Here is a 26120-nt window from a genome sequence, read left to right on the forward strand (position 1 = left end):
GAGGTCTGTATGGTCTCGGTTTAGCTGCAGTTGTTGGTTCACATTTTCACTTCAGAATCACATCACTAACAGTCAGCTTCGGCAGCTTCGCATGGGACATCCATAGACAAGTCCGTGTTCGAAGTCACTTAGTTCTCCTGTCGGACCCATTCTGCTGTTATTGCTTCTCTAAAGACTACGCAATATTCCTCACCCTCTTTTTTGCTGGCGGTTCCACATTTCGTGACATCTAGTCGTCAATTCCACGTTATGTGTGGGTGTCCGGATACTTTTGACCAGATAGCGTACGTTTCTCACAATATGAACCAATTAACACCTGATATAAGAACATAGTCTTCCGCGGCCGGTGTCATAGTGATTAAAATTCTTCTGGGTATTATGCCGCGTCATTGCTAAAAACTAACAACAATAATAAACTAAAACCGACGTTTCGGCCGAATTGCAACGGCCTTCCTCAAGGCAATTCTGGTTTTGCATGGGGATAGGTGCTCCTGTTTATTACAGACTATCGATGTCTGACGTCACTGTTGTATTATGATTGGCTAGTCATGACGTAAGGGAAGATGGAAGGAAAGAGGCTATTCGTGGATGTCCATGTCGTCAACGATTGGTAGCTGTCCGCCAATCAGCGTTCGGCTTCTGGTCGGCAAGTTTTCCTCCTGATGTGCGTGGAAGTAGACTGACAGTTGCTCTACAGCTGTTTGTGCAGATAACGTCCGTGTCCCGTGTAGCTTCTGCCCCGCGACCGCTCGCGGCCCGTTGGACTGGGATGGCCGGCAGCCAGGACGCCGGAAGTTTGTAGCCATCTTCTCCGTTGATGTTGTCAGGCTGCTTAATAATTTCGATCGCCTGCCGTATTTTGCGTTCTCGCACCCACGATTCTTTCGCCAGTACTTGGGCTTCCTGGAACCTGATAGGTTGTCCACAGTCACGGTGGTGTTCCGCTATCGCCGATTTATTTTGTTGTTGTAATCGTAGATAGCGTTCGTGTTCTGCTACTCGTAAGCTGACAGGTCTCCCTGTTTCTCCTATGTAGGCAGCTCCGCACTCACACCGTAGTTCGTAAACACCTGCAATGTTAAGATTGTTGACTACATCCTTGATGTAGTCATCCTTGTGATTTCGTGGATCCTGTGACTGCTTCGAAAAATTGGTTTGAAACTTCCTCCAGCACTTAAGTAGCCTGCACAAAAATATAAAGTTCACACATGAGACTGAAAACAATGGTACTTTGCCATTTCTGGATGTGGAAGTATACACAGCTGCCGAAGGTAAACTGGGACACAAAGTGTACCGGAAACCAACGCACACTAATCGGTATCTCCACGCGAAGAACCACCACCACCAAGCTCAAAAGTATACTGTTCTGCATACGTTAACTGCCCGAGCCTACCGGATAAGCGATCAAAATAACATCAAAGAAGAATTAAAGGAGCTACAACACACATTTCGTGCCAACGGCTATGATGACATCATCATAAGAAAGGTAGCTAAAACCAAAGGGAGCAGAACACGAGAAGAAGGCAAAGAAGAGAAGCTTACGTCCTCCGCCGACGAGGTTTCAAACTGATTTTTCGAAGCAGTCACAGGATCCACGAAATGATAGGTTCCACCAAGAATGTAGTCAACAATCTTAACACTGCAGGTGTTTACGAACTACGGTGTGAGTGCGGAGCTGCCTACACAGGAGGAAAACTTGCCGACCAGAAGCTGAACACTGATTGGCGGACAGCTACCAATCGTTGATGACATGGACATCCACGAATAGCCTCTTTCCTTCCATCTTCCATTACATTATGACTAGCCAATCATATAAGAGGGCCAATTGAAAGTTTTACAACAGTGACGTCAGACATCAATAGTCTGAAATAAATAGAAGCACCTATCCCCGTGTAAAACCAACCGTGCCCTGAGGAAAGCCGTTGCAGTTCGGCCGAAATGTAGGTTTTAGTATATTATTACTGTTAGTTTTTAGCAATGACGCGGCATAACACCCAGAAGAATTTTAATCGCTATCTTAACACCTGTTCACCTATTGATTCTTGCAGCTCGTTGTCGACAGCACTCAATTCGATGTCGGCCGTGGTGCTGGAAGACTTCTGGAAGGCTTTCTTCCCATCGCGGCGGCTGTCAGAGCGCCAGACAGACCTGCTGATGAAGGGTGTTGTGGTGGCGGTGGGTGTCCTCTGCACTGCGCTCGTCTTCGTCGTCGAGAAGATGGGCTCAGCAGTTCTCCAGGTATAGCTGTTATAAGTTTACATTTCAAAGTTATGAGTCTTTCAACTCATCTGATAACGTCCTCCATCTCTTCCTATCCACTACTATTTGTTTTATGTCTATACACCTGCTACGTCCTACATTATTCATGCATTATATTGCATATCCTAGTCGTCTTTCACCTTTGTCTGTCCTTACAAATATTCTTCTTTATTTTCTTTGAACTCCCTCACATCTGTGACACCGATAATGTCTAGATAATACATATTAGCAAGTCGAGATGCTCTACCATTAAGCTCTGCGACAGCAGAGGCCACCGTAATTAACTTCAATGGGCGTAGCCTTTATCCTACTGCACCCAGTCAATGAAGAGAAAAATAAACGTCGAATACTTTAATAAAATAGTGTAGTCGCAAATTTTTGTGCAGTAAAAGGACGGAGTGGCATGTGCAACATACCAAAAATCCCCACCTGTGGGGGTGTAAGCATGGGGGTGGAGACTTTTAGTGTCACTTCTTTGTTTTCTTACATGACTCTAAAACCGCAGCTTCTAGCAAAATATTTTCCGTGTACAAAATTAAACTCTATTTGATTTCCTACAAAAAAGGGCCCTATTCATTTTTTCTCTAGAAGTAATTGTTTTCTTGTTGCAGGGAATGGGAAAATCGCTGATTACTAAAAATTGTGTTTTAATGGTATAAAATTACTATTTACTGTAAAATTAAGTGGGTTAAGAACAAATATGAAATATGTGTATCATGTCTAAGAGCAGTAGAGCGATATCAAGGGATAAATTGTGTTCTGGGGATGTAGCAGGGTTGAAGAGTGGAGGCGGAGTGCAGGAGCATGAGGGAAAGTAAATCACCAGACTGTGGTCATGCGCTTCCCTCCTTCAAAGGTCTGCTAATTGAAGAGCAAGCAGAAGATTCTCCACTCTATCTACCCCACAACATCAGAAGAAACAACTACGGGTGTTTATTTTCCAAAAAGTGTGTTAACACTACATGGAATACAGATGTGAGCTGTGTTGCTTGAGTATGGTTGACAGCCACTGCAAGTGCATCGAAGTTGTCGGTTCATTGCCTGACACGTGGCATAGCTCTCGCTACCAATCAGCACATCTGTGCAATCGGTCACCACATTTGGCACATTGTCATCTGTGTAGTTTCTCCTTACATTGGTATATAGAAGGGTTCGGTCACAGCCTCAGCAGCGTGTTAGCTGCACCTGAAGAGTTTGTCAGTTGCACTGTGGAATATTGTGGAAATTTCACAATGACATTCAGCATCTCGTTCGAGAACCATATTTACAGGTATGAGTTGCTGATAATACTAACACAAGAAACGGAAATGGAAAGGATCTATGTATATTTCTGCACACGTTCTACACTTATAGAGGGGAAATTGACTTTTAGTCAGCTGTAGCATCCTTCCAGCAACTCATCCCATCATGAGTGCTACTTGCTTTTCAGTTTCCAGACTGAATATTATATTCCTCCCCAGAATATCCTGTCCAGTTGTCTTATATGAGTGGACAAAATAGCTTCAATGAGCTTTTGTTTATATAGTGGAGTTATTTCCAGTTTATTAAATTAGTACCTATTTGCAATTGTGTAAGCTGTTGCTGGTGGGAGGTGCTTTATATTGAATGGTTTAATTGAATATATTAATGTGGCCCTGTATATGTGACATAAGTAAAATGTTAACCAACAAAATAATGATAAAGGGAGTTCATTCTACTATGAAATAAAAGCAGGATTTAAGATAACTCAGTTTATTACACAAAATCCACAAGAAATTATTTAATAGCTGTTGACAATAATAAGCTTGTGGGTAGATGGTAGTACAGGCTAGTAATTGCAACTACCATAAGTAATGAATATAATGGATACATCTACATAAACTTTATTAGCCAACATAAGTAAATGCAACTGCCTCAGACCAAGGCTCAGATCGCACTAGTCTCTCTTTCCACAGCCCAAAAATTGTTCTCTTCTCATGGTGGAGGATCTCTGGAGACTGCATTGATATCTATACTCCTTGGTAAACCTAGACAAGAGATCTGTAATATGATTTAAGTGATTTCATATCTGGTGTAAAACAATTACATTCATGCAAGCTGTACCACGATTACCAAAGGTTAGTGTGTAAAGATAGAAGACACTACTGAAGGGGTATGAGTTTGCAACTACGCATGGAGTTGATAGCATGTTGAACGTCTAACTGCAAACACATCTTCATGATGAGCTTGGAAATTACTGAATGACTAAACTTTCCCTACATTTTGCTTAGCCTCTCTGTTGTGGCTGCATCACACCGTGCTCATAATCTGCAAACGGTAGCTGAAGCAGCTGCAAAATCAGTCTCTGGCTCTGTACCAACAAGTTACATCTGCACCCCAGTTTAACTCAGTTTGATGAGTACCTTTCATCTCTGAAGTAAAGTCTACCTTTGGAGTCACCCGCCTGAGAAGCCAGTCTGTCGAGATGCTGAAATCGGAAGTCTGCCTGTGAAGTTTGCCAGAGAGATAACTTCCCGCAGTGCGTTTTCAACAAGAAAGACTCAGTTCTCTGCATTTTCCTTGCATCACATAATTTTGACTGTCTGAAGGATAATATTGTGATTGTTAGCCAGTAAGATGTTGTTTTAAAAGATGCTGGTCTCACTCCCTTACTTTCATTTCAGGAGGTTAATCAGTTGCAAAGTTTGCTACACCCTGTGCTCCAAAACTGTGTCCTATGTTCATATGCTGGCCAGTAAGGGTGGATATCTTAAGCACAACCACTTTTCTTACTCCAATTTCCAAGTTATTCAGGCTAGCTCTTTTTACATTTCATTACACATTGGGTCCTGTGAAACCTCAGCATGGTGTCAGCACATCATGGTTTTCAAAAGTGCCCCAAACTTTTCTGTCTCCATTCCACTTTCTAAGATGCTATCTCAGTGGGCCCTGTATTTCTACAAATTCTTTCTGCATGCAGTTCCGTGTGCAGTTGTCACTCTTCTGGGACTCAGCTTTAAGACTCACATCCCCTGACCAGATACTGTTAAAAACAGTCTCCAGTTCCCCCACAGCTTGGAGATACAAAGTGTATTGTGACTTTGGGGTATCTGGTGCCAAGGCAGCTTGTTTCAAAGCACTGTCCCATCTGACCACCTGGCATGGTTCTTTGCATGTGCATGAGCATTCTGTCTGTGACTTCTGCTAGGGGCTGTTTCTGCCAGTCTTATGACCCATTGCACATCCCGTTGCCTGCAGCAAAGTGTAACTTGTTTTTATAGAGGCTTCATATTTAGTGTACATGCAATTCAGTACAGGAAATTATAATCTAAATACTGGCAGCCACTGGTACTGATAGATATTTCATTTACTGGTGGAGATTAATTTATTCTAGTTTGATTTGAATTTCTGATTTGATTTTACATCAGTTACGAGACAGTTTAGGAAGACAGTCATGTAACATTAGCCCTTCCTGCTCTTTTTAATTCTATGCAGATGCAGTCACACTCAGAACTTGTCATAGTGAATTGAATTGAATTGAATTGAATTTTATTTGATCCTGTAAGATTACACTGTGTACAGTAAATGTACGTGTAATATAGGACATGTCAAAGTATTAACATTCTTTATGACTTATTTTTCTACACCTTTAGCTTACATTTTTACATCACTGATAATGGGTAACAATATATACAAATTTAATGGCATAAGTATTCTGCAACACTGTAAAACTCTTTTTCAATGAGATAGTCTTTAAGTTTCTTTGGAAAGTCATTATGAAGTACACTATCTCGCAGGTTTTTGGGCAGACTTCTTAGTAGTCTGATAGCAGAGTACTGGGGTCCTTTTTCTAGCATTGCCAGTCGGTGGGGTATGCTCTGTACTCATTCTTGCTTCTTGTATTGTGGGTGTGTACACTAGCATTCGTAATCCAGTCCTCACTACCTTTTGTGATGTACATTATTATTTTGTATATATACAATGATGAAAAAGTTAAGATACCTAAATTCTTGAAACAGTTCTGCACGTTTCAGAGGTCTTTCTTCTTAAAATGGTCCTAATTGCTTTTTTTTGTAATGTGAACACTCGTTTTGTCTCTTGTTTGTTTGAGTTTACCCACACAGTCACTCCATACTGTAAGTATGGTTCGAAAAGTCCATGATACACTGTACACAGAAGGTTCTTGTCTGAATACTGTGATAGCTGCATCATTAAGAATACGACAGAGCTCAGTTTCTTACAGACATTATTTTTGTGTGCATCAAAGAAATTTGTCCTCATGTGGCATTGGAATTATATGCTCATCATTGGTTCTGTTTGTTTGGAAGAGGATAGGATTTTTCCAAGGGGCCATATCATTTATTATGTTTCTTACCAATCTAATAAGCGTTTTAATTGAATCAACTGTGGGTTCTTTGTGAAACATTATAAATTAACTAAACAAACGCTGTTTTTGACCTCATTTTATTATAAATGTTATTGCACAACGTGAAACTTAGGTTGTGCAAAAACATTAATAATAAAATTGTAAAACAAGGCAAAAAACAGTGTTCATTTAGTTAATCTGATAAGCCATCACTCACCCATTCTTTTTCTTGTTGGCATTAAAGTTAACTCCACTTATTAAACACATCTAATTTATCTGGTGCACCAGCTCACAACTCATTCACTCTTCATTTACAATTAACATTACAATTTCTACTCTTGGCTTGACTCGCATTCACACTCACTGACTTTATATAACATTTATTTTTACTTTTCTTACTCGTTCACTCACTGGAGACCTACACTAACTCATACCTTTTCATTCTTTAAACTTCAACTTATCATCCACGCTCTCTTAAAATTTTTTTTGTAATTTAACTCACTCATACTTTTTGTAAATGTACATGCTGTGATATGGCAAACAAAATAATAAACTTGAAAGTACGTTGTCAGGCATACCAAGCATTTTTGTTTGTTTATTTATGCATTCTTAGACAATATACATTGTATGGATGTCGTCAGTGAATATACAAATTCTGGTATGAAGTCTAAATATTTTCTTAACAAATGCCATTTTACATTGTTTAATAAGCATAGGTATTTTGATGTAGAACTAACATACATAAATACAAAGTCCTGCATACATATTACATAAATGAAAAAAGGTAATTTATATTGTTTAAATAAATATACTAGATGTGTTAATATGGAACTAGCAGGCATAAATACATAGGCATAAATACATAATACATGAATGACAAAATACGATGTCAGGTATAACTTATGCTAGGTGTTACTAGCAATTATCTGGTTTTCATAAAATATTCATCCGATGTGTAGAAACAATGCTCTTGCAAAAACAGTTTTACAGTTTTTTTAAAAGAATACATACTGCTAATTTCTTTTACATTCTGTGGCAGCTTATCGATTATCATGCATCGATAATCAAGCCTGTTCTGAGCTTTTAGCTTATTCTTTCTATCTAAATGGAGGCAATGACTCAAACTTGTGTTATAATCGTGAATAATGTTAAAAAGCTATAACTGTCAAGATTTATTCTGATACACATTATGGTCTGAAAAATAAACCCACAAGGAACAGTCAGAATGCCCAGATTTTTAAATAATTCTTTGCAGTGAGCCTATTTATTGCATTTTTTCATTATTCTTACAGCTCTCTTCAGTAATATGAAAACTGTTTGTAGATTCTGGGTACTATTTACCCAAAAGATTATTCGATAGCTAAGGATGGCATGCACGTAACCAAAGTAAGCTAACCTTACACAGATGTCACTGCATGCTGATGCAAGAACTCTAAGCATGTAGCGTACTGTGGAGACCCTCTTTTTAGATTAGATTAGATTTACTTTCATTCCAATTGATCCGTAGTGAGGTGGTCCTCCAGGATGTGGAACATGTCAGAAAAACAACAATACATGACAAATATTTACAACTAAAACAAATAAGCTAATGTACCATTCCACAGGTCCCAAGTGGAATGATCGTCATTTTTAATGAACACTAAGAGTCATTTTACAAATACTAATGCACTGAATTTAAAATAAAAAAGTTTTTTATTTATTTATAAGGTAATAAACATGTAATACAACTACTGTAATACTTATTTACAATGAACACATTACTGCACTGAAATGGTGCAGAAGTTAGATTATACTTACACACACACACACACACACACACACACACACACACACACACACACACACACACACACAGACACAGACACACAAATTTTCAGTGAACACATTACTGCACTGAAATTGTGCAGAAGTTATGTTGTACTTATATACAAATCAGTTGGTTTTACTAAGAAATTCATCAATGGAGTAGAAGGAGTTGGCCACCAATAAATCCTTTAGGCTTCTCTTTAGGCTTATCTTTGAGATAATCATGACATGTTCATTCCATTTTAGTTAGCTGTCGATGTACAGTCCTAGGAATTTAGTGTTGGTTACATCTGTTATTGAAGTGTTGTGTAGTTTTAAATTTATGGACTTGTATTTCTTGTTTATTCTAAAGAACATGTGGTTTGTTTTCTTAATGTTGAGAGTTACTCTGTTCTCTGCAGACCATTTGTAAACATCTGCTAGTGCTTCATTGGCTTTTTCCAATAGCAGGTTAAGTGTCTTGCTGGTAATCAGTATATTACTGCCATCAGCAAAAAGTACTTTTTCTACATGCTCCACACATTGTGGGAAATTGTTAATGTAAATTAAGAACAATATTGGGCCCAGAACACTTCCTTCTGGGACTCCTATATTAACATATTGTGGGTAGGATAAGTGATGTACCACATATTTGGATGTGCCATATGAAATTTCTACTCTCTGCACTCTGTTATTTATGTACAATTGGAACCATTTATTTACCACTCCCCTGATTCCCAGAGACTCCAACATTCAGTAGATAAATGTCATGATCAATGGTATCGAAGGCCTTCGATAGATCTAACAAAATTCCAGTTACATAACTGTCCTTGTCTAGTGAGTCAAGAACAATTTTTGTAAACTGAGCTATTGCGGTTTCAGTGCTTTTGCCCGATCTCAAGCCATGCTGTTCCTTGCAAAGAAGATTATATTTATTTAAGTAGCTCATAAATCTATTTTTTATTGAAGTCTCCACTATTTTAGAAAATGCTGGAAGTAAAGCAATTGGCCTGTAATTTTCTATGTTTTCAACATCACCTTTTTTGTGAAAAGGTATGATTTTAGCTAGTTTCAGGTGGCCTGGGAAGCAGCCATTCTTAAAAGACTGGTTAATGATGTCAGTTAAAGGGGATTTAATGCTGTCTATGCACCCTTTAAACACACAAATTGGAACTTCATCCAGTCCTGTTGAGGATTTGTTTTTTAATTGTTTTCTGGTACTGCTTACTTCTCTCTATAGTGGGGAGCAGAACCACTGAATTTTTTATGCAATTTTGCACTGGACTATAAGATCTTTATGGAAACTTGCTCTGCAGGTCTTTTGCAATATTGGTGAAGTATGAGTTTATGAAGTTTGCCAGCTCTTTTTGATCCCTTATTGTTTTGCTTGATTTCTTGATTTTAATGTTTGTCTTCTTTTTTTTATTTCCAGTCTGACATTTAACTAAAGTTCAAGCAGCTTTACTTTAGTTACTTGCATTTTTTATCAGTTTGTCATTAGCTGACTTTTTAGCTGCCTGAAGAACCTTTCTGTAAATTTTTTGTAGTTTTTGTAATAGCTTATAAAACCAGGGTCACTACATGTATTCCTTATAAAGCTGAGTTGTCTTAACGTTTGGGCAGATCCCCCTGTAATCCATTTTGTTTTGCTCTGAGCCCCAACAGGAAGTAGGACTTTGGGAAATGATTCTTCAAATTTGAGCTTAAACAATGACATGAAATGATAGAACTTTTTGTTGGCATCTGTTTGTGCATATATATTGTCCCAGGTTTCATGACTTAACAGTACAGTAAAATTTTGCAAGGCTGATTTGGAGTAGATTCTTTCATATGCATGTAGCTTGGTTGCTTTTCCCATAGGAACATTTATTTGTGCAATTTGACAAAGATGATCTGAAAGTCCCTGATTTTTTAGCATTAAGTAACAGTTTTCTGTGCCAATATCAGTGGCTGTATTATCAATAATAATAATAATAATAATAAAGCTACATAAAATGCTTAGAAAAGCATTAGTAACATTATCTATTTTTGCTGTGCTTGTTAAGATCTCCACATAGCAGGATGTTACTTTTAGTGTTTGATGCCTGCTCTAGACTCTGTATTAGTCTTGCACAGAATATGTCAAAATCACCACTAGAAGACCAATATACACATAATATTACAAGTTTTTGGGAATTTTTTGAGGTGATAGCTCTATTTCTGATACTTTAAAGTGTTTTTCTTCACCAAGAGAGTCAATGTCACTTCCAACCTTATATTAGTGTTCATTCTTAATGTAAATACATGACCCTCCCCCTTTGATTTAAACTTTACAATAAAAAGATGCTAGTATACAGGGTATCCCATTTATCTTGACCACACTAAATAACTTTTTATCCAGATGCAAATTACAAAATGTTTCAAGCAAATATTTTTTAGCCATCAGAGGGACATCAATCATAATGTCTGCCTTCGTTGTAGCTTTGTTTTTTTATAAAGATATGAACAGCAGTAATACTTTTTTAAATGTCACCCTGTATTTTTTATTCAGTAATTCATTTCCTCTCCTAAAGACCTATTCAAAAATGTATCACAGTATACCATTCACTGAAACACAATGTTATTAATTACGTAACACAACATTGATATTGACACTCCCAGTGCTTAGTGCAGGTACTTGGGGTAATGGAACACATTCACTTGCTGACATTGTCAGAGGACAAATGTAAACATAAGCAGAATGCACACCTGTCATTCCATCAACCATCATCAGTTGAAGAGTTGTGAGAGTAGAATGTACCGCAATGAAGAGAAGGTATAAATGCTACTCATCTATTTGGAATGTAAGTTAGCAAAACAGTAATTGCAATACTGTTTTCTTATGCACGGGTACATTTCATACAGTAGTTTAGTCCTTTTAATTACTGTTGTGTAGAGTAGGCATACAGTAAAGGCTGTCCTTCCTACAAACTGCATTGACATAACATGTCTTTTATTATTGTTGTTGTCGTTGTTGTTGAAGGTGGGTGAAATGCTACGCAGGCAGCGGAACTGTACAGAGAGCGATATCCTGACACGAACTCACCTTCCCGATGGATGTTTTCTTATGTTGTTGCGACACTTTAGGAAAGTTTCAACCCACAAGAATGCACTCATCGTAGCACTCGCACAGATGAAGCTGCCGAAGTTACTGTTCTTGTTTCCATTGCTGTGAATCCACATGTGAGCCCACGACAGCTTGAACACAAGATTGGCATTCCTAAAATCAATGTACATTGTATTCTTACATGTCACTGGTTCTGTCCTTACCATGTACACCTACATCATGAAGTGCATGGGAATGATTTCCAGAATCATGTACTGTTCTTGCAGTGGGTACAGCAGCAAATCCTCGCCAACCTGAAACAACATGCATTATTGGTCCAGCGACAAACCATGATGTCTTAGACAGGTGGAACATCAGTGTCAATGGCGAGTTAACGTCTGGTGTGGGATGCTTGGTAATACAATTATTGGCCCTTATTTCATCAATGGTAGTCCAAACGGCACAGCGTATGCCAACTTCGTCAGACAAATTCTTCCTCCTCTTCTGGATGAAGTGTCGCTAAGAACCAGAATGCTTATGTGGTATCAACACGATGGATGTCCAGCACATAATGCCTTGCGTTCTCGTCGTGTTCTGAACTGAAGGTATGCTGCCCTATGGATTGGTCGAGGAGGAACAGTTACTTGACCTGCTAGGTCTCCTGATTTAAATCCTCTGGACTTCTTTCTTTGGGAATGCATTAAAGACGTTGTCTATTGTGATATTCCAACAACTCCAGAGGACATGTAGGAACGTGTCGTGCTTGCCTGTAATTCTCTTCAGCAGGCAACACTGGAAGCAGTAAATAATTCTTTCATTCAATGAGTGCACCAGTGTATTTATGTCCAGGGTCACCACTTTGAGCACCTTTGAATGTTCTACTCCTGGGCAATGGTACAGGAGATTCAAAGTCAATTTTGTGTTATGTTTTTTTATTTGGTTTTCAAAAAAGGTTCAAATGGCTCTGAGCACTATGGGACTTAACATCTGAGATCATTAGTCCCCTAGAACTACTTAAACCTAACTAACCTAAGGACCATGCTGAGGCAGGATTCGAACCTGCAACCGTAGCGGTCGCACGGTTCCAGACTGAAGTGCCTAGAACCGCTCAGCCACTCCGGCCAGCATTTGTTTCATTTGTTTTCTGACAACTCCAGCAAGTGGACAAGTTTGTGATCCCAGGCTAAAGTCAATGTTGTGTAATTAATAATGTTGTGTTTCAGTGAATGGTGCACTGTGATACATTTCTGAATAATTCTTTAGGAGAGGAAATGAATTACCGAATAAAAAATACAGGGTGCCATTTAAAAAAGTCATACCGCTGTTCATATCTTTGAAAAAAACAAAGCTACAATGAAGGCAATCATGCTGATTGATGACCCCCTGACGGCTAAAGAACATTTGCTTGAAACATTTTGTAATTTGCATCTGGACAAACAGTTATTTAGGGTAGTCAAGATAAATGGGACACCCTGTATAAGAGGGTACAGTTACATAGGCAATTTCACTTTCCTTGCACCACTGCTCAGTGATGCATATAACAGAACTATTTAAAGTTTGCAACTCAACTTCAAGTTGCTGCACTTTGTTTTTGATACACTGAATGTTTTGGTGGAACACTGTTAGACATTTAATTGTGTTTGTATTGTTGATTTTTTTACAAAAGCACAGCTACCTGTATGAAGTGCTTCACTGCAGTTACCATTAGACACTAATGCGTTGTTTAAGCTTAAGCTACTAGAAGTATCAGCTACATAACATAAATTAATTTGCATAAGACCATTAGCTGTTAAGCTAACAAGAGTCTCATAACAGTACAGTGAAAAATAGTGTTAGTATGTCACAAGATTCACATAAAAGCACAGTGAAAAATAATGTTAATATATTGCATCAGAATATCAGGGGATTAAAAAACAAAGTAGATGAGCTTCTGGTTTGTTTAGAAGATATAGAAACTGAGGGTGGAAGAGATGTACTCTGCCTGTCTGAATATCATATAGTCACAGTTATGGAAATAGTAAATGTAGGTAGATATAAGCTTTCAGCACATGTAAGTAGAGACACTATGGAGAGAGGAGGAGTTGCCATCTATGTTAAAATCTGTGAAAAATTTGGAAACTAAAAAATTTTGTGTAGAGTAACATATAGAAGCATGTGCATGTGAACTTAAACTAAATAATTGCACTTTAATAATTGTAGCCATGTACAGGTCCCAATTGGGAAATTTTAAACTATTTTTGAAAAACTTGGATTCTTTGGTGTGCTATGTGTCAGACAGAAGAAAGGAAATTATTATTTGTGGAGATTTTAGTGTAGATTTCCTGAAAGAATCCGATAGAAAGCTTGACCTTGAAGTATTACTTGGTTCTTTCAATTTGACATCAGTTATTGATTTTCCTACTCGGGTGGTACAGAAAAGTAGCACACTGATAGATAATGGTTTCATAGACCAAGATAAATTTAATCAAATAAAAGCTTTTCCTGTTAAGAATGGTCTGTCTGATCATGATGCACAGCTAGTTACAGTATATGATATAGCACCATGCAGCACTGCAAGACAGTCCTCCAAAATTGTGCATTCAATTAATGATTTAACAATTCAAAATTTTAGGGTAAGCTTGCAACAATTAGACTGGGATGAGGTGTACAGGGAACATGATGCTGATTTAAAATTTAACCTATTTCATGATACTTTTTTGAGTATATTTGAAAACAGTTTCCCTAAGAAAACAGTCAAATATAATTGCAAGAAACCACCTAAAAAGCCATGGCTTACTAAAGGGATAAAAATATCTTGTAAGCAGAAAAGGGAAATGTATCTTATAGCTACGAGAAGTAACGATCCCAAAACAGTGAAACATTATAAAAACTACTGCACTGTATTAAGAAAAAGGGAAAGACACTGTGCGAGTGTATACCTGTCCTTTTTTCCCCCTAAGGTAAGTCTTTCCGCTCCCGGGATTGGAATGACTCCTTACCCTCTCCCTTAAAACCCACATCCTTTCGTCTTTCCCTCTCCTTCCCTCTTTCCTGACGAAGCAACCGTTTGTTGCGAAAGCTTGAATTTTTTGTGTATGTTTGTGTTTGTTTGTGTGTCTATCGACCTGCCAGCGCTTTTGTTTGGTAAGTCTCATCATCTTTCTTTTTAGAGACACAATAAAAAGTTTGTTAACAAGAAGTCAGAAGTAGAAAACATTTTTAATAATCATTTTTAAGTGTTGTAGAGAAAATAGGATCCAGCTATTCATTAGAAAATGCAAGGCAGTATATGGAAGAGGCAGTACCTATGCAATTTGATAAAATTGAAAGTCAACCCACCTCTCCTACTGAAAATAGTAAAATAATAAATTCACTCAAAAGTAAAAGCTCATATGGAACTGATGGCATTTTCAACAGAGTACTTGCAGCTTATTCTCAACAAATAAGTAGGATTCTCAGCAACATATGTAGTAGCTCACTGAAACAGGGCATTTTTCCAGATAAATTGAAATATGCTATTGTTAAACCATTGCATAAAAAAGGGGATAGATCTGATGCTAACAACTACTGCCCAATTTCACTTCTGACAACTTTACCCAAAAGACCTGAAAAAGCAATGTATTAAAAGTAGCATCACATATTTGTAAAAATGAAGTACTAACAAAATGTCAAGTTGGTTTTCAGAAAGGCTTTCCAACAGAAAATGCTATCTATGCTTTGACTGAGCAAACATTAATGCATTGAATAACTGAACATCACCCATTGGGATATTTTGTGATCTCTCAAAGGCTTTTGATTGTGTGAATCATGATATTATTCTAGATAAGCTTACCCCCATGAACCATGGACCTTGCCGTTGGTGGGGAGGCTTGCGTGCCTCAGCTATACAGATGGCCGTACCGTAGGTGCAGCCACAACGGAGGGGTATCTGTTGAGAGGCCAGACAAACATGTGGTTCCTGAAGAGGGGCAGCAGCCTTTTCAGTAGTTGCAGGGGCAACAGTCTGGATAATTGACTGATTGACTGATCTGACCTTGCAACACTAACCAAAACCGCCTTGCTGTGCTAGTACTGCGAACGGCTGAAAGCAAGGGGAAACTACGGCCGTAATTTTTCCCGAGGGCATGCAGCTTTACTGTATGGTTAAATGATGATGGTGTCCTCTTGGGTCAAATATTCTGGAGGTAAAATAGTCCCCCATTCGGATCTCCGGGCGGGGACTACTCAGGAGGACGTCGTTATCAGGAGAAAGAAAACTGTCGTTCTATGGATCGGAGCGTGGAATGTCAGATCCCTTAATCGGGCAGGTAGGTTAGAAAATTTAAAAAGGGAAATGGATAGGTTGAAGTTAGATATAGTGGGAATTAGTGAAGTCCGGTGGCCAGAGGAACAAGACTTTTGGTCAGGTGAATACAGGGTTATAAATACAAAATCAAATAGCGGTAATGCAGGAGTAGGTTTAACAATGAATAAAAAAATAGGAGTGTGGGTAAGCTACTACCAACAGCATAGTGAACGCATTATTGTGGCCAAGATAGACACAAAGCCCATGCCTACGACAGTAGTACAAGTTTATATGCCAACTAGCTCTGCAGATGACGAACAGATTGATGAAATGTATGATGAGATAAAAGAAATTATTCAGGTAGTGAAGGGAGATGAAAATTTAATAGTCATGGGTGACTGGAATTCGAGAGTAGGAAAAGGGAGAGAAGGAAACATAGTGGGTGAATATGGATTGGGGGAGAGAAATGAAAGAGGAAGCCGTCTGGTAGAATTTTGCACAGAGCATGACTTAATCATAGCTAACACTTGGTTCAACAATCATAAAAGAAGGTTGTATACATGGAAGAATCCTGGAGATACTAGAAGGTATCAGATAGATTATATAATGGTAAGACAGAGATTTAGGAACCAGGTTTTAAATTGTAAGACATTTCAAGGTGCAGATGTGGACTCTCACCACACTCTATTGGTTATGAACTGTAGATTAAAACTGAAGAAACTGCAAAAAGGTGGGAATTTAAGGAGATGGGACGTGGATAAACTGACTAAACCAGAGGTTGTACAGAGTTTCAAGGAGAGCATAAGGGAACAATTGACAAGAATGGGGGAAAGAAATACAGTAGAAGAAGAATGGGTAGCTCTGAGGGATGAAGTAGTGAAAGCAGCAGAGGATCAAGTAGGTAAAAAGACGAGGGCTAGTAGAAATCCTTGGGTGACAGAAGAAATATTGAATTTCATTGATGAAAGGGGAAAATATAAAATGCAGTAAATGAAGCAGGCAAAAGGGAATACAAACGTCTCAAAAATGAGATCGATGGGAAGTGCAAAATGGCTAAGCAGGGATGGCTAGAGGACAAATGTAAGGATGTAGAGGCTTATCTCACTAGGGGTAAGATAGATACTGCCTACAGGAAAATTAAAGAGACCTTAGGGGAAAAGAGAGCCACTTGTAACAATATCAAGAGCTGAGATGGAAACCCAGTTCTAAGCAAAGAAGGGAAAGCAGAAAGGTGGAAGGAGTATATAGAGGGTCTATACAAGGGCGATGTACTTGAGGACAATATTATGGAAATGGAAGAGGATGTAGATGAAGATGAAATGGGAGATACAATAATGCATGAAGAGTTTGACAGAGCACTGAAAGACCTGAGTCGAAACAAGGCCCCGGGAGTAGACAACATTCCATTGCAACTACTGACGGCCTTGGGAGAGCCAGTCCTGACAAAACTATACCATCTGGTGAGCAAGATGTATGAGGCAGGAGAAATACCCCCAGACTTCAAGAAGAATATAATAATTCCAATCCCAAAGAAAGCAGGTGTTGACTGATGTGAAAATTACTGAACTATCAGTTTAATAAGCCACAGCTGCAAAATACTAATGCGAATTCTTTACAGACGAATGGAAAAACGGTAGAAGCCGACCTCGGCGAAGATCAGTTTAGATTCTGCAGAAATGTTGGAACATGTGAGACAATACTGACCCAACAACTTATCTTAGAAAATAGATTAAGGAAAGGCAAACATACATTTCTGGCATTTGTGGACTTAGAGAAAGCTTTTGACAATGTTGACTGGAATACTCTCTTTCAAATTCTAAAGGTGGCAGGGGTAAAATACAGGGAGCAAAAGGCTATTTACAATTTGTACAGCAACCAGATGGCAGTTATAAGAGTCAAGGGGCATGAAAGGGAAGCAGCAGTTGGGAAGGGAGTGAGACAGGGTTGTAGCCTGTCCCTGATGTTATACAATCTGTATATTGAGCAAGCAGTAAAGGAAACAAAAGAAAAATTTGGAGTAGGTATTAAAGTCCATGGAGAAGAAATAAAAACTTTGAGGTTTGCCGATGACATTGTAATTCTGTCAGAGACAGCAAAGGACTTGGAAGAGCAGTTGAACGGAATGGACAGTGTCTTGAAAGGAGGGTTTAAGATGAACATCAACAAAAGCAAAATGAGGATAATGGAAGGTAGTCGAATTAAGTCGGGTGATGCTGAGGGAATTAGATTAGGAAATGAGACACCTAAAGTAGTAAAGGAGTTTTGCTATTTGGGGAGCAAAATAACTGATGTTGGTTGAAGTAAAGAGGATATAAAATGTAGACTAACAATGGCAAGGAAAGCGTTTCTGAAGAAGAGAAATTTGTTAACATCGAGTGTAGGTTTAAGTGTCAGGAAGTTGTTTCTGAAAGTATTTGTATGGAGTGTAACCATGTATGGAAGTGAAACACGGACGATAAATAGTTTAGACAAGAAAAGAATAGAAGCTTTCGAAATGTGGTGCTACAGAAAAATGCTGAAGATTAGATGGGTAGATCACATAACTAATGAGGAAGCATTGAATAGGACTGGGGAGAAGAGAAGTTTGTGGCACAACTTGACAAGAAGAAGGGACCGGTTGGTAGGTCATATTCAGAGGCATCAAGGGATCACAAATTTAGCATTGGAGGGCAGCGTGGAGGGTAAAAATCATATAGGGAGACCAAGAGATGAATACACTAAGCAGATTCAGAAGTATGTAGGTTGCAGTAAGTACTGGGAGATGAAGAAACTTGCACAGTATAGAGTAGCATGGAGAGCTGCATCAAACCAGTCTCAGGACTGAAGACAACAACAACAACAACAACAACAACAACAACAAGCTTAAGTATTGTGGTATGCGCAGGACAGTCCACAAATGGTTTAATTCAGTCTTAACTGGAAAAATTCAGAAGGTTGAAATTAACAGCATAGATAGTCTGCAAAAACCAGCAGAGTCTTCTAACTGGGGAGGTATCAAGAATGATGTCCCACAGGGTTCAGTCTTGAGTCCCTTATTGTTCTTAACACATACACTACCACTCTGTCTACAGGCCACAAGTGGCCCATCGGGACCATCCAACTGCCATGTCATCCTCAGTGGAGGATGCAGATAGGAGGGGCGTGTGGTCAGCACACCGCTTTTCCGGTCGTTATGATGGCATTCTTGACTGAAGCTGCTACTATTCGGTCGAGTAGCTCCTCAATTGGCATCACGAGGCTGAGTTCAGCCAGAAAAATGGCAACAGCGCATGGCAGCCTGGATGGACACCCATCCAAGTGTTGACCACGCCCGACAGTGCTTAACTTCGGTGATCTCATGGGAACCGGTGTATCCACTGCAGCAAGGCCGTTGCAATATATACACTACTGGCCATTAAAATTGCTAAACCAAGAAGAAATGCAGATGATAAATGGGTATTCATTGGACAAATATATTATACTAGAACTGACATGTGATTACACTTTCACGCAATTTGGGTGCATAGATCCTGACAAATCAGTACCCAGAACAACCACCTCTGGCCGTAATAACGGCCTTGATACGCCTGGGCATTGAGTCAAACAGAGCTTGGATGGAGTGTACAGGTACAGCTGCCCACGCAGCTTCAACACGATACCACAGTTCATCAAGAGTAGTAACTGGTGTATTGTGATGGGCCAGTTGCTCGGCCACCATTGACCAGACGTTTGCAATTGGTGAGGGATATGGAGAATGTGCTGACCAGGGCAGCAGTTGTACATTTTCTGTATCCATAAAGGCCCGTACAGGACCTGCAATATGCGTTCGTGCATTATCCTGCTGAAATGTAGGGTTTTGCAGGGATCGAATGAAGGGTAGAGCCACGGGTCGTAACACATCTGAAATGTAACGTCCACTGTTCAAAGTGCCGTCAATGCCAACAAGAAGTGGCACCCCATACTGTCACACCAGGTGATATGCCAGTATGGTGACAACGAATACATGCTTCCAATGTGCATTCACCATGATGTCGCCAAACACGGATGTGATCATCATGATGCTGTAAACAGAACCTGGATTCATCCAAAAAAATGACATTTTGCTGTTCGTGCACCCAGGTTCATCATTGAGTACACCATCGCAGGCACTAATGTCTGTGATGCAGCATCAAGGGTAACCGCAGCCATGGTTTCCAAGCTGATAGTCCATGCTGCTGCAAACATCATCAGACTGTTCGTACAGATGGTTGTTGTCTTGCAAATGTCCCCATCTGTTGACTCAGGGATTGAGACGTGGCTTCATAATCCGCTACAGCCATGTGGATACGATGCCTGTCATGTCGACTGCTAGTGATACAAGGCCATTGGGATCCAGAACCGCATTCTGTATTACCCTCCTGAACCCACCAATTCCATATTCTGTTAACAGTCATTGGATCTCGACCAACATGAGCAGCAATGTCGCGATATGATAACCGCAATTGCGATAGACTGCAATCCGACCTTTATCAAAGACGAAAATGTGATGGTACACATTTCTCCTCCTTACACGAGGCATCACAACAACTTTTCACCATGCAAGGCCAGTCAACTGCTGTTTGTGTATGAGAAATCGGTTGGAAACTTTCCTCATGTCAGCACGTTTTAGGTGTCGCCAATGGTGCCAACCTTGTGTGAATGCTCTGAAAAGCTAATCATTTGCATATCACAGCATCTTCTTACTATCAATTAAATTTCGCATCTGTAGCATGTCATCTTTATGGTACAGCAATTTTAATGGCCAGTAGTGTATTAACGACTAACCACTCTGTATTCACGAAGCTGCAAAGCTAGTTCTTTCTGCTGTTGCCACCAGTATAATAATCACACCCAACAAGCAAGAATCAGTTGAGGAAATTGCAATAATGCCTTTCAGAAAATTATTAAGTGGTTCTCTGCAAATGGACTCTCACTAAATTTTGACAAAACATAGTTTAAACAATTCTGTACAGTAAATTGCATAACACCAATGATAAATATAGACTATGAACAGATGTCTGTTGCTAAGGAAGAATACTGAAAATTTTTGGGTGTGTGCATTGATGAGAAATTAAATTGGAAGAAACACATCGATGATCTGCTGAAATGGTTTGGTTCAGCTACTTATGCTATTACTTATTGCAAATTTTGGTGATAAGCGTATCAGTAAATTAGCCTACTATGCCTATTTTCATTCAATGCTTTCATATGGCGTCATGTTTAGGGGCAATTCATCATTAAGAGAGAAAGTATTCATTGCACAAAAGCATGTAATCAGAATAATAGCTGGAGCCCACCCTAGATCACCTTGCAGACATTTATTTAAGGAACTCAAGATGTTCACAGTACCTTCACAAAACATATATTCACTTATGAAATTTGTCATTAATAACCCATCCCAGTTCAAAAATAACAGCCAAATGCATAGCTACAACATAAGAAGAAAGGATGATCTTCACTATTCTGGATTAAATCTCACTTTGACACAGAAAAGGGTGAATTATGCTGCCACAAAAATCTTTGGTCATTTGCCAAATAGTATCAAATGTCTGACAGATAGCCAACCAACATTTAAAAGAAAATTAAAAGAATTTCTGAATGGCAACTGCTTCTACTAAATAAATGAATTCTTAGGTACGAAGTAGTAACTGTAAACAAAAAATTAAAAATTATTTTGTGTAAAGAAAACTTATGTTAAAGTGACACATTCCACATTATTAAGAAATGTCGTATTTACGGTCTATGGAACAAGGATTAATGTATGTATGTATGTATGATGTCCAAATGTTACTTAAGTGTCACAAATATGATTATTCAGTACACATAATATGGCTAGACATTGATATTTCTGGTAGATAGGCTACTTGTATGGTAACAGTTTTCTGTTCCCTCTGGGGGAAGATTTTGGTGAGTCCCAAAACCATCAGAATGATTGATTTTGATGGTCACCCTCGAAACCCATCATCAGGGTGACCAATTTCAGTGTGTGTTTCCATCCAACTGCCATAACTCTTGTGCTGGCCATTATTTGGCTAGCAGTGGAATACAAACCACAGCCACTGTAATAAGGTAAAACATCCATGAAGTGATAGTGACAGGTGCACCTGCATGGATACTCACTGAAATTAAGCACCATAATGGTGAGAGACAAGAGGTCTCATCTATATCAAACATCCTGAGGGGGAAGAGAAAACTATTACATACATGTCCTCCTTCCTGGATCACACTAAACGTAGTTTCTAACCAGACATTGGAACAGCTAACCATCTTATATTCTACAATTAAATTTACAGCACTAAAGTAAATTTTGCACATAGATATCAACCATTAGAACACAAAGATTTACATTTATTGCATAAATGAAAAGTACACACACACACAATGTGCATAATTTTCGAGAACACCCTGCATATACAACACACTTAGCACAAAACATGTGTAGAAGTCAAGGTATATACAACATTCATGAATTCAATTTCCAAATGGAAACTACACTTGTGTCACTGTGCATACAATTGCCGTACATATCTATAAACAGTGACAGAACTGGCATGGTCAGATATTAAGTAAATATTAATGCAAAGTGCCGTGTGGGTTAGTCGTGCAGTCTGAGGCGCCTTGTCACTGTCCACAAGGCTACCCCTCTCTGAGGTTCGAGTCCTCCCTCGGGCGTGGGTGTGTGTGTTATCCTTAGTGTAAGTTAGTTTAAGTAGTGTGTAAGCTTAGGGACCAATGACCTTAGCAGTTTGGTCCCATAGGATGTTACCACAAATTTCCAATTAATGCAAAATGGTGGAGTCAAACATTACATCATTTGTGTGCTCTCCACGCAAGATCATATTTAAACAAGTTAAAACAATAAAATTTTACAGATATCTCAGTAGAGGTCATACACTTTATAATCAAGATCTACAGAACAGTCTCTGTTATCCAAAAATATAATACACAAAAGTACATTAAAAAGTTCCTGAAAGAACACTATGTATTATCATCAGTTACAACCACAAAACTAGTATGTCATATGAGATTGGCATAGTAATTGGTTTGATATGAGAGGTACGGGATTGGTTTCTGTGTTCAGGGTTCATGGTAATGAATGTAGTTTGCTGTGGTACATTAACATTAGTTTGACCAGAAGGTAAACTATCTCAAATTTCTCAACATAACGTTTCTCCTTACCGTTCTGTTACACACACACACACACACACACACACACACACACACACTGGTAATCGCAAATATGATTGTGACCATTTCGGTGTGCATTATGTCTAAAAATACAGTACATTGATCATATGTGCAAAACATAGTGACTCATTGATGGTACCTACGTGCAGTTCCCATGTGACATCATTATTTTGATTGATGACAAGACTGCTGCAGCATGCCTGTCTTGTGGTAGTCAAACCTCAGAATGTCTGGTTCTGCTTTCAATCAGTCGAGGCAGTGTTGGATGCTCGGAATTCACTTGGGGTTACAGCTAGCACAACTGGCTCATTCAGTGGCAAGTAGGTAGTTAGCAAGAAAGTTGCAGAAGTTGTCTGATTAGTGGGTGATAACCATGTTGTGGCATGTGCTGAAACTGAACAACCTTCTGTACTGATTTTTTGTGCAACTGGGAGTGCATCTGACTACCATTGGGCCATAACACTTTGGTTACTCTTTCCAACTCTCTCATCCCTTCTACCATGTACAGCATTTTCCTACCTCCTTCCTACATGTGACGTGTGACCTCAAACAATTTACAATACATACATTAATATCACTATCCAGAAAAGTAAAATATAAACATATTTCACTCCTATTACAATTTCTTCAATAATAAAATGTTTAAAATTACATTCCAATTTAACAACAGTACAAAATATTCTCACTTATCTCACCTATTTCTTATTATGCATGACTGTTAATTCTTAAATGGATTTTATTCTTTCAAAGATTTATCCTTATACACTTAATTTACAGCATGTTAATTAAGTTTTGATCACACTTCTCTTATTTCAAATATTTAAACTAATTGTTTTACTTGTATGTATAAGTATGTTTCATTGGAAGCTCAGGTGAAATTATTTATTGCTCACTTGTACTACTAGTTACACATAGAGGTATACTGATATGTAGTACATGACACGTAATAACCTGCACACTTGCCTAAATCTGTTGTGGCCACCCTACATATTTTATTATTTCACTGTCCTATCTACCTTCTGACCCTTCCATTCATTATGTTCCACCCAGTAAGTTAAATCCTCCATACATCCATCACCTTTCAACTTAAGAATTCATTTTATTACTTATACTATGGGTTCTCTAAATTATGCTAATGCCTAATCTGAAACATAAGTGCAAGCATAATATGGTTCTCAACTCATACTTGAAAATTATAATAAAAAATTATTTTGCTTTACATGTTATTTGCTTTGGTGGTTCCTTACCTTATCATCTCTTACCCTTAATGGTTACCTTATTTCACATTCGCACTGGTTTGTGGTCTGCCTTTCTTTTATTGTAACTCCATAATTAACTTACTCCTTTCTTCAAAATTGGTTGGGTTGATTTCACTCTTTTATTATCTCTTATTCTTTTGCTTTCATAAAGGTTTTCCACCAAAAGCTCAGCTCTCTGCCCTATCAACATTACATGGAGATACACGAATATTATTTGTATTTGTATTTCTTTATTGGTCCTGTAAATCGTGTTTAGGTACATATTTTGCACAAACGATGTAGGACAAGTCAGGTTGGTACAGTATATACAACATCATACACATTGTTATTTTGAAAGGATAAATATTGATGACAAATTTAATGTAATAAAATAAAACGATAGACTTATTAAGAATATTTGAGCAATTACACTACACTTTTCTGGTACTCTAAAAACTTGGAAACAGAATAGAAGCAGTGGTCAAGCAAGTACTCTTTCAGTTTCACTTTAAACTTTTGTAAATTTTGCATCTATTTCGAATAGGATGTCATGTGATTGTACATCATTATGCCAGTATGATACACTCCTCTCTTACAAATGTTTGTACTTACTGTATTGACATGCAAGTAATGCTTCTGCCTAGTATCATGAGGGTGGTAATCACAGTTATACTTGAAGATATTTCCATCTTTCAAAATACTTCCTTTTGTGAAATTTAATATTTCATACATATATAAGCAAGGAAGAGGCAGTATACTGATATTTTTAAATTTTGGTCTACAGGAGTCTCTGTACTTAGCATGGTTTATTATTCTAACAATCTTTTTCTGTAGCCTAAATGTTTTGTTTGTACCTACAGAGTTCCCCCAAAAGATAATGCCATACATCAGCAGTGACTGAATACTGCCAAGGTACATTGTGACCACAGACGCATGGCTTGTATTTTGTGCGAGGATTCTTACTGTGTATGTAAGTGTGTTTAGCTTTTTATTTACATGGTTAAGATGTGTCTCCCATTTTAGGTTTTGCTGAATATGTATACCTAAAAATTTTGTGTCGCTCACAGATGAGACAGTTTTTCCATCAATTTTAAAAATTGGTCTTGCAGGATGTAGTTTCTGTGAATTGTGGAAATTGACTGTCACTGTTTTTTCATTATTTATTATTAGCTTGTTTGTTCTGAACCATTGTGTCAAATTTTGTATTATACCTGTAGCTGTTTTTTGTAGGCTTTCCTCATCACGTGATTTGATTAGAATATTTGTGTCATCTGCAAAAAGTACTGTTGTCCCTTTAGTTATTTTTTCTGACAAATCATTAACATAAAGAATGAAAAGAATTGGCCCAAGGACTGACCCTTGAGAAACTGCATATGTAATGTTTTGTGCATTACTGTAAAAATTACAATTTTTTTGTGTTTTTATGTCTTTGTATTTTATTTGAGTGATCTGTTGACGATCATGAAGGTTGGAATGTATCCACTTGTTTGGCAGGCCTCGTATTCCATAATTACCTAGCTTCAACAACAGAGTATTATGATCAGTTACATCTAATGCTTTACTAAGGTCAAGAAATATGCCAGACACATGTTGTTTATTATCTACTGCAGTTAGAATTTCATTTAAGAAGGTATGAATAGCTGACTGTGTTGATCTGCCATTTCTGAATCCGTGTCACGCATCACTTATTACATTTTCTTTATTTAGAAAGGCTGTCAGCCTTCTAAGAAATAGTTTTTCAAGAATTTTACCAAAGCCTGTCAATACTGATACAGGTCTATAATTTGCAGCTTCATGTTTGTCCCCTTTCTTGTACAGTGGTGTCATTTTTGCCATTTTCAGATTTTTCCGGAAGATACCACTCACGAATTATGAATTGAAAATATCCGTTAATGGTTCTACAATAGATGTTACACTTGCTTTGATGATTATATCTGGTATTTCATCAGTACCTGCTGAATACTTATTGGGTAACCTTTTTATAATGACAGATAATTCCTC

General features: G+C 38.3%; 1 protein-coding gene and 1 pseudogene across 1 annotated transcript in view; one reads left to right on the forward strand and one right to left on the reverse strand.

Annotated features, from left to right (window-relative positions):
* The window catches only part of LOC126092361 (sodium-coupled monocarboxylate transporter 1-like), a 300651-nt gene that overhangs the window by 228948 nt on the left and 45583 nt on the right, over nt 1-26120 (forward strand). Inside the window, exon 11 of the mRNA XM_049907903.1 lies at nt 2049-2238. Within this exon, the coding sequence (XP_049763860.1) occupies nt 2049-2238 (190 nt within the window). The remainder of the gene's footprint in view (nt 1-2048; nt 2239-26120) is intronic.
* LOC126093596 (5S ribosomal RNA) lies at nt 18954-19071 on the reverse strand (annotated as a pseudogene).

Source organism: Schistocerca cancellata, chromosome 7, assembly GCF_023864275.1.
Source record: "Schistocerca cancellata isolate TAMUIC-IGC-003103 chromosome 7, iqSchCanc2.1, whole genome shotgun sequence".
Taxonomy (NCBI): Eukaryota; Metazoa; Arthropoda; class Insecta; order Orthoptera; family Acrididae; genus Schistocerca; species Schistocerca cancellata.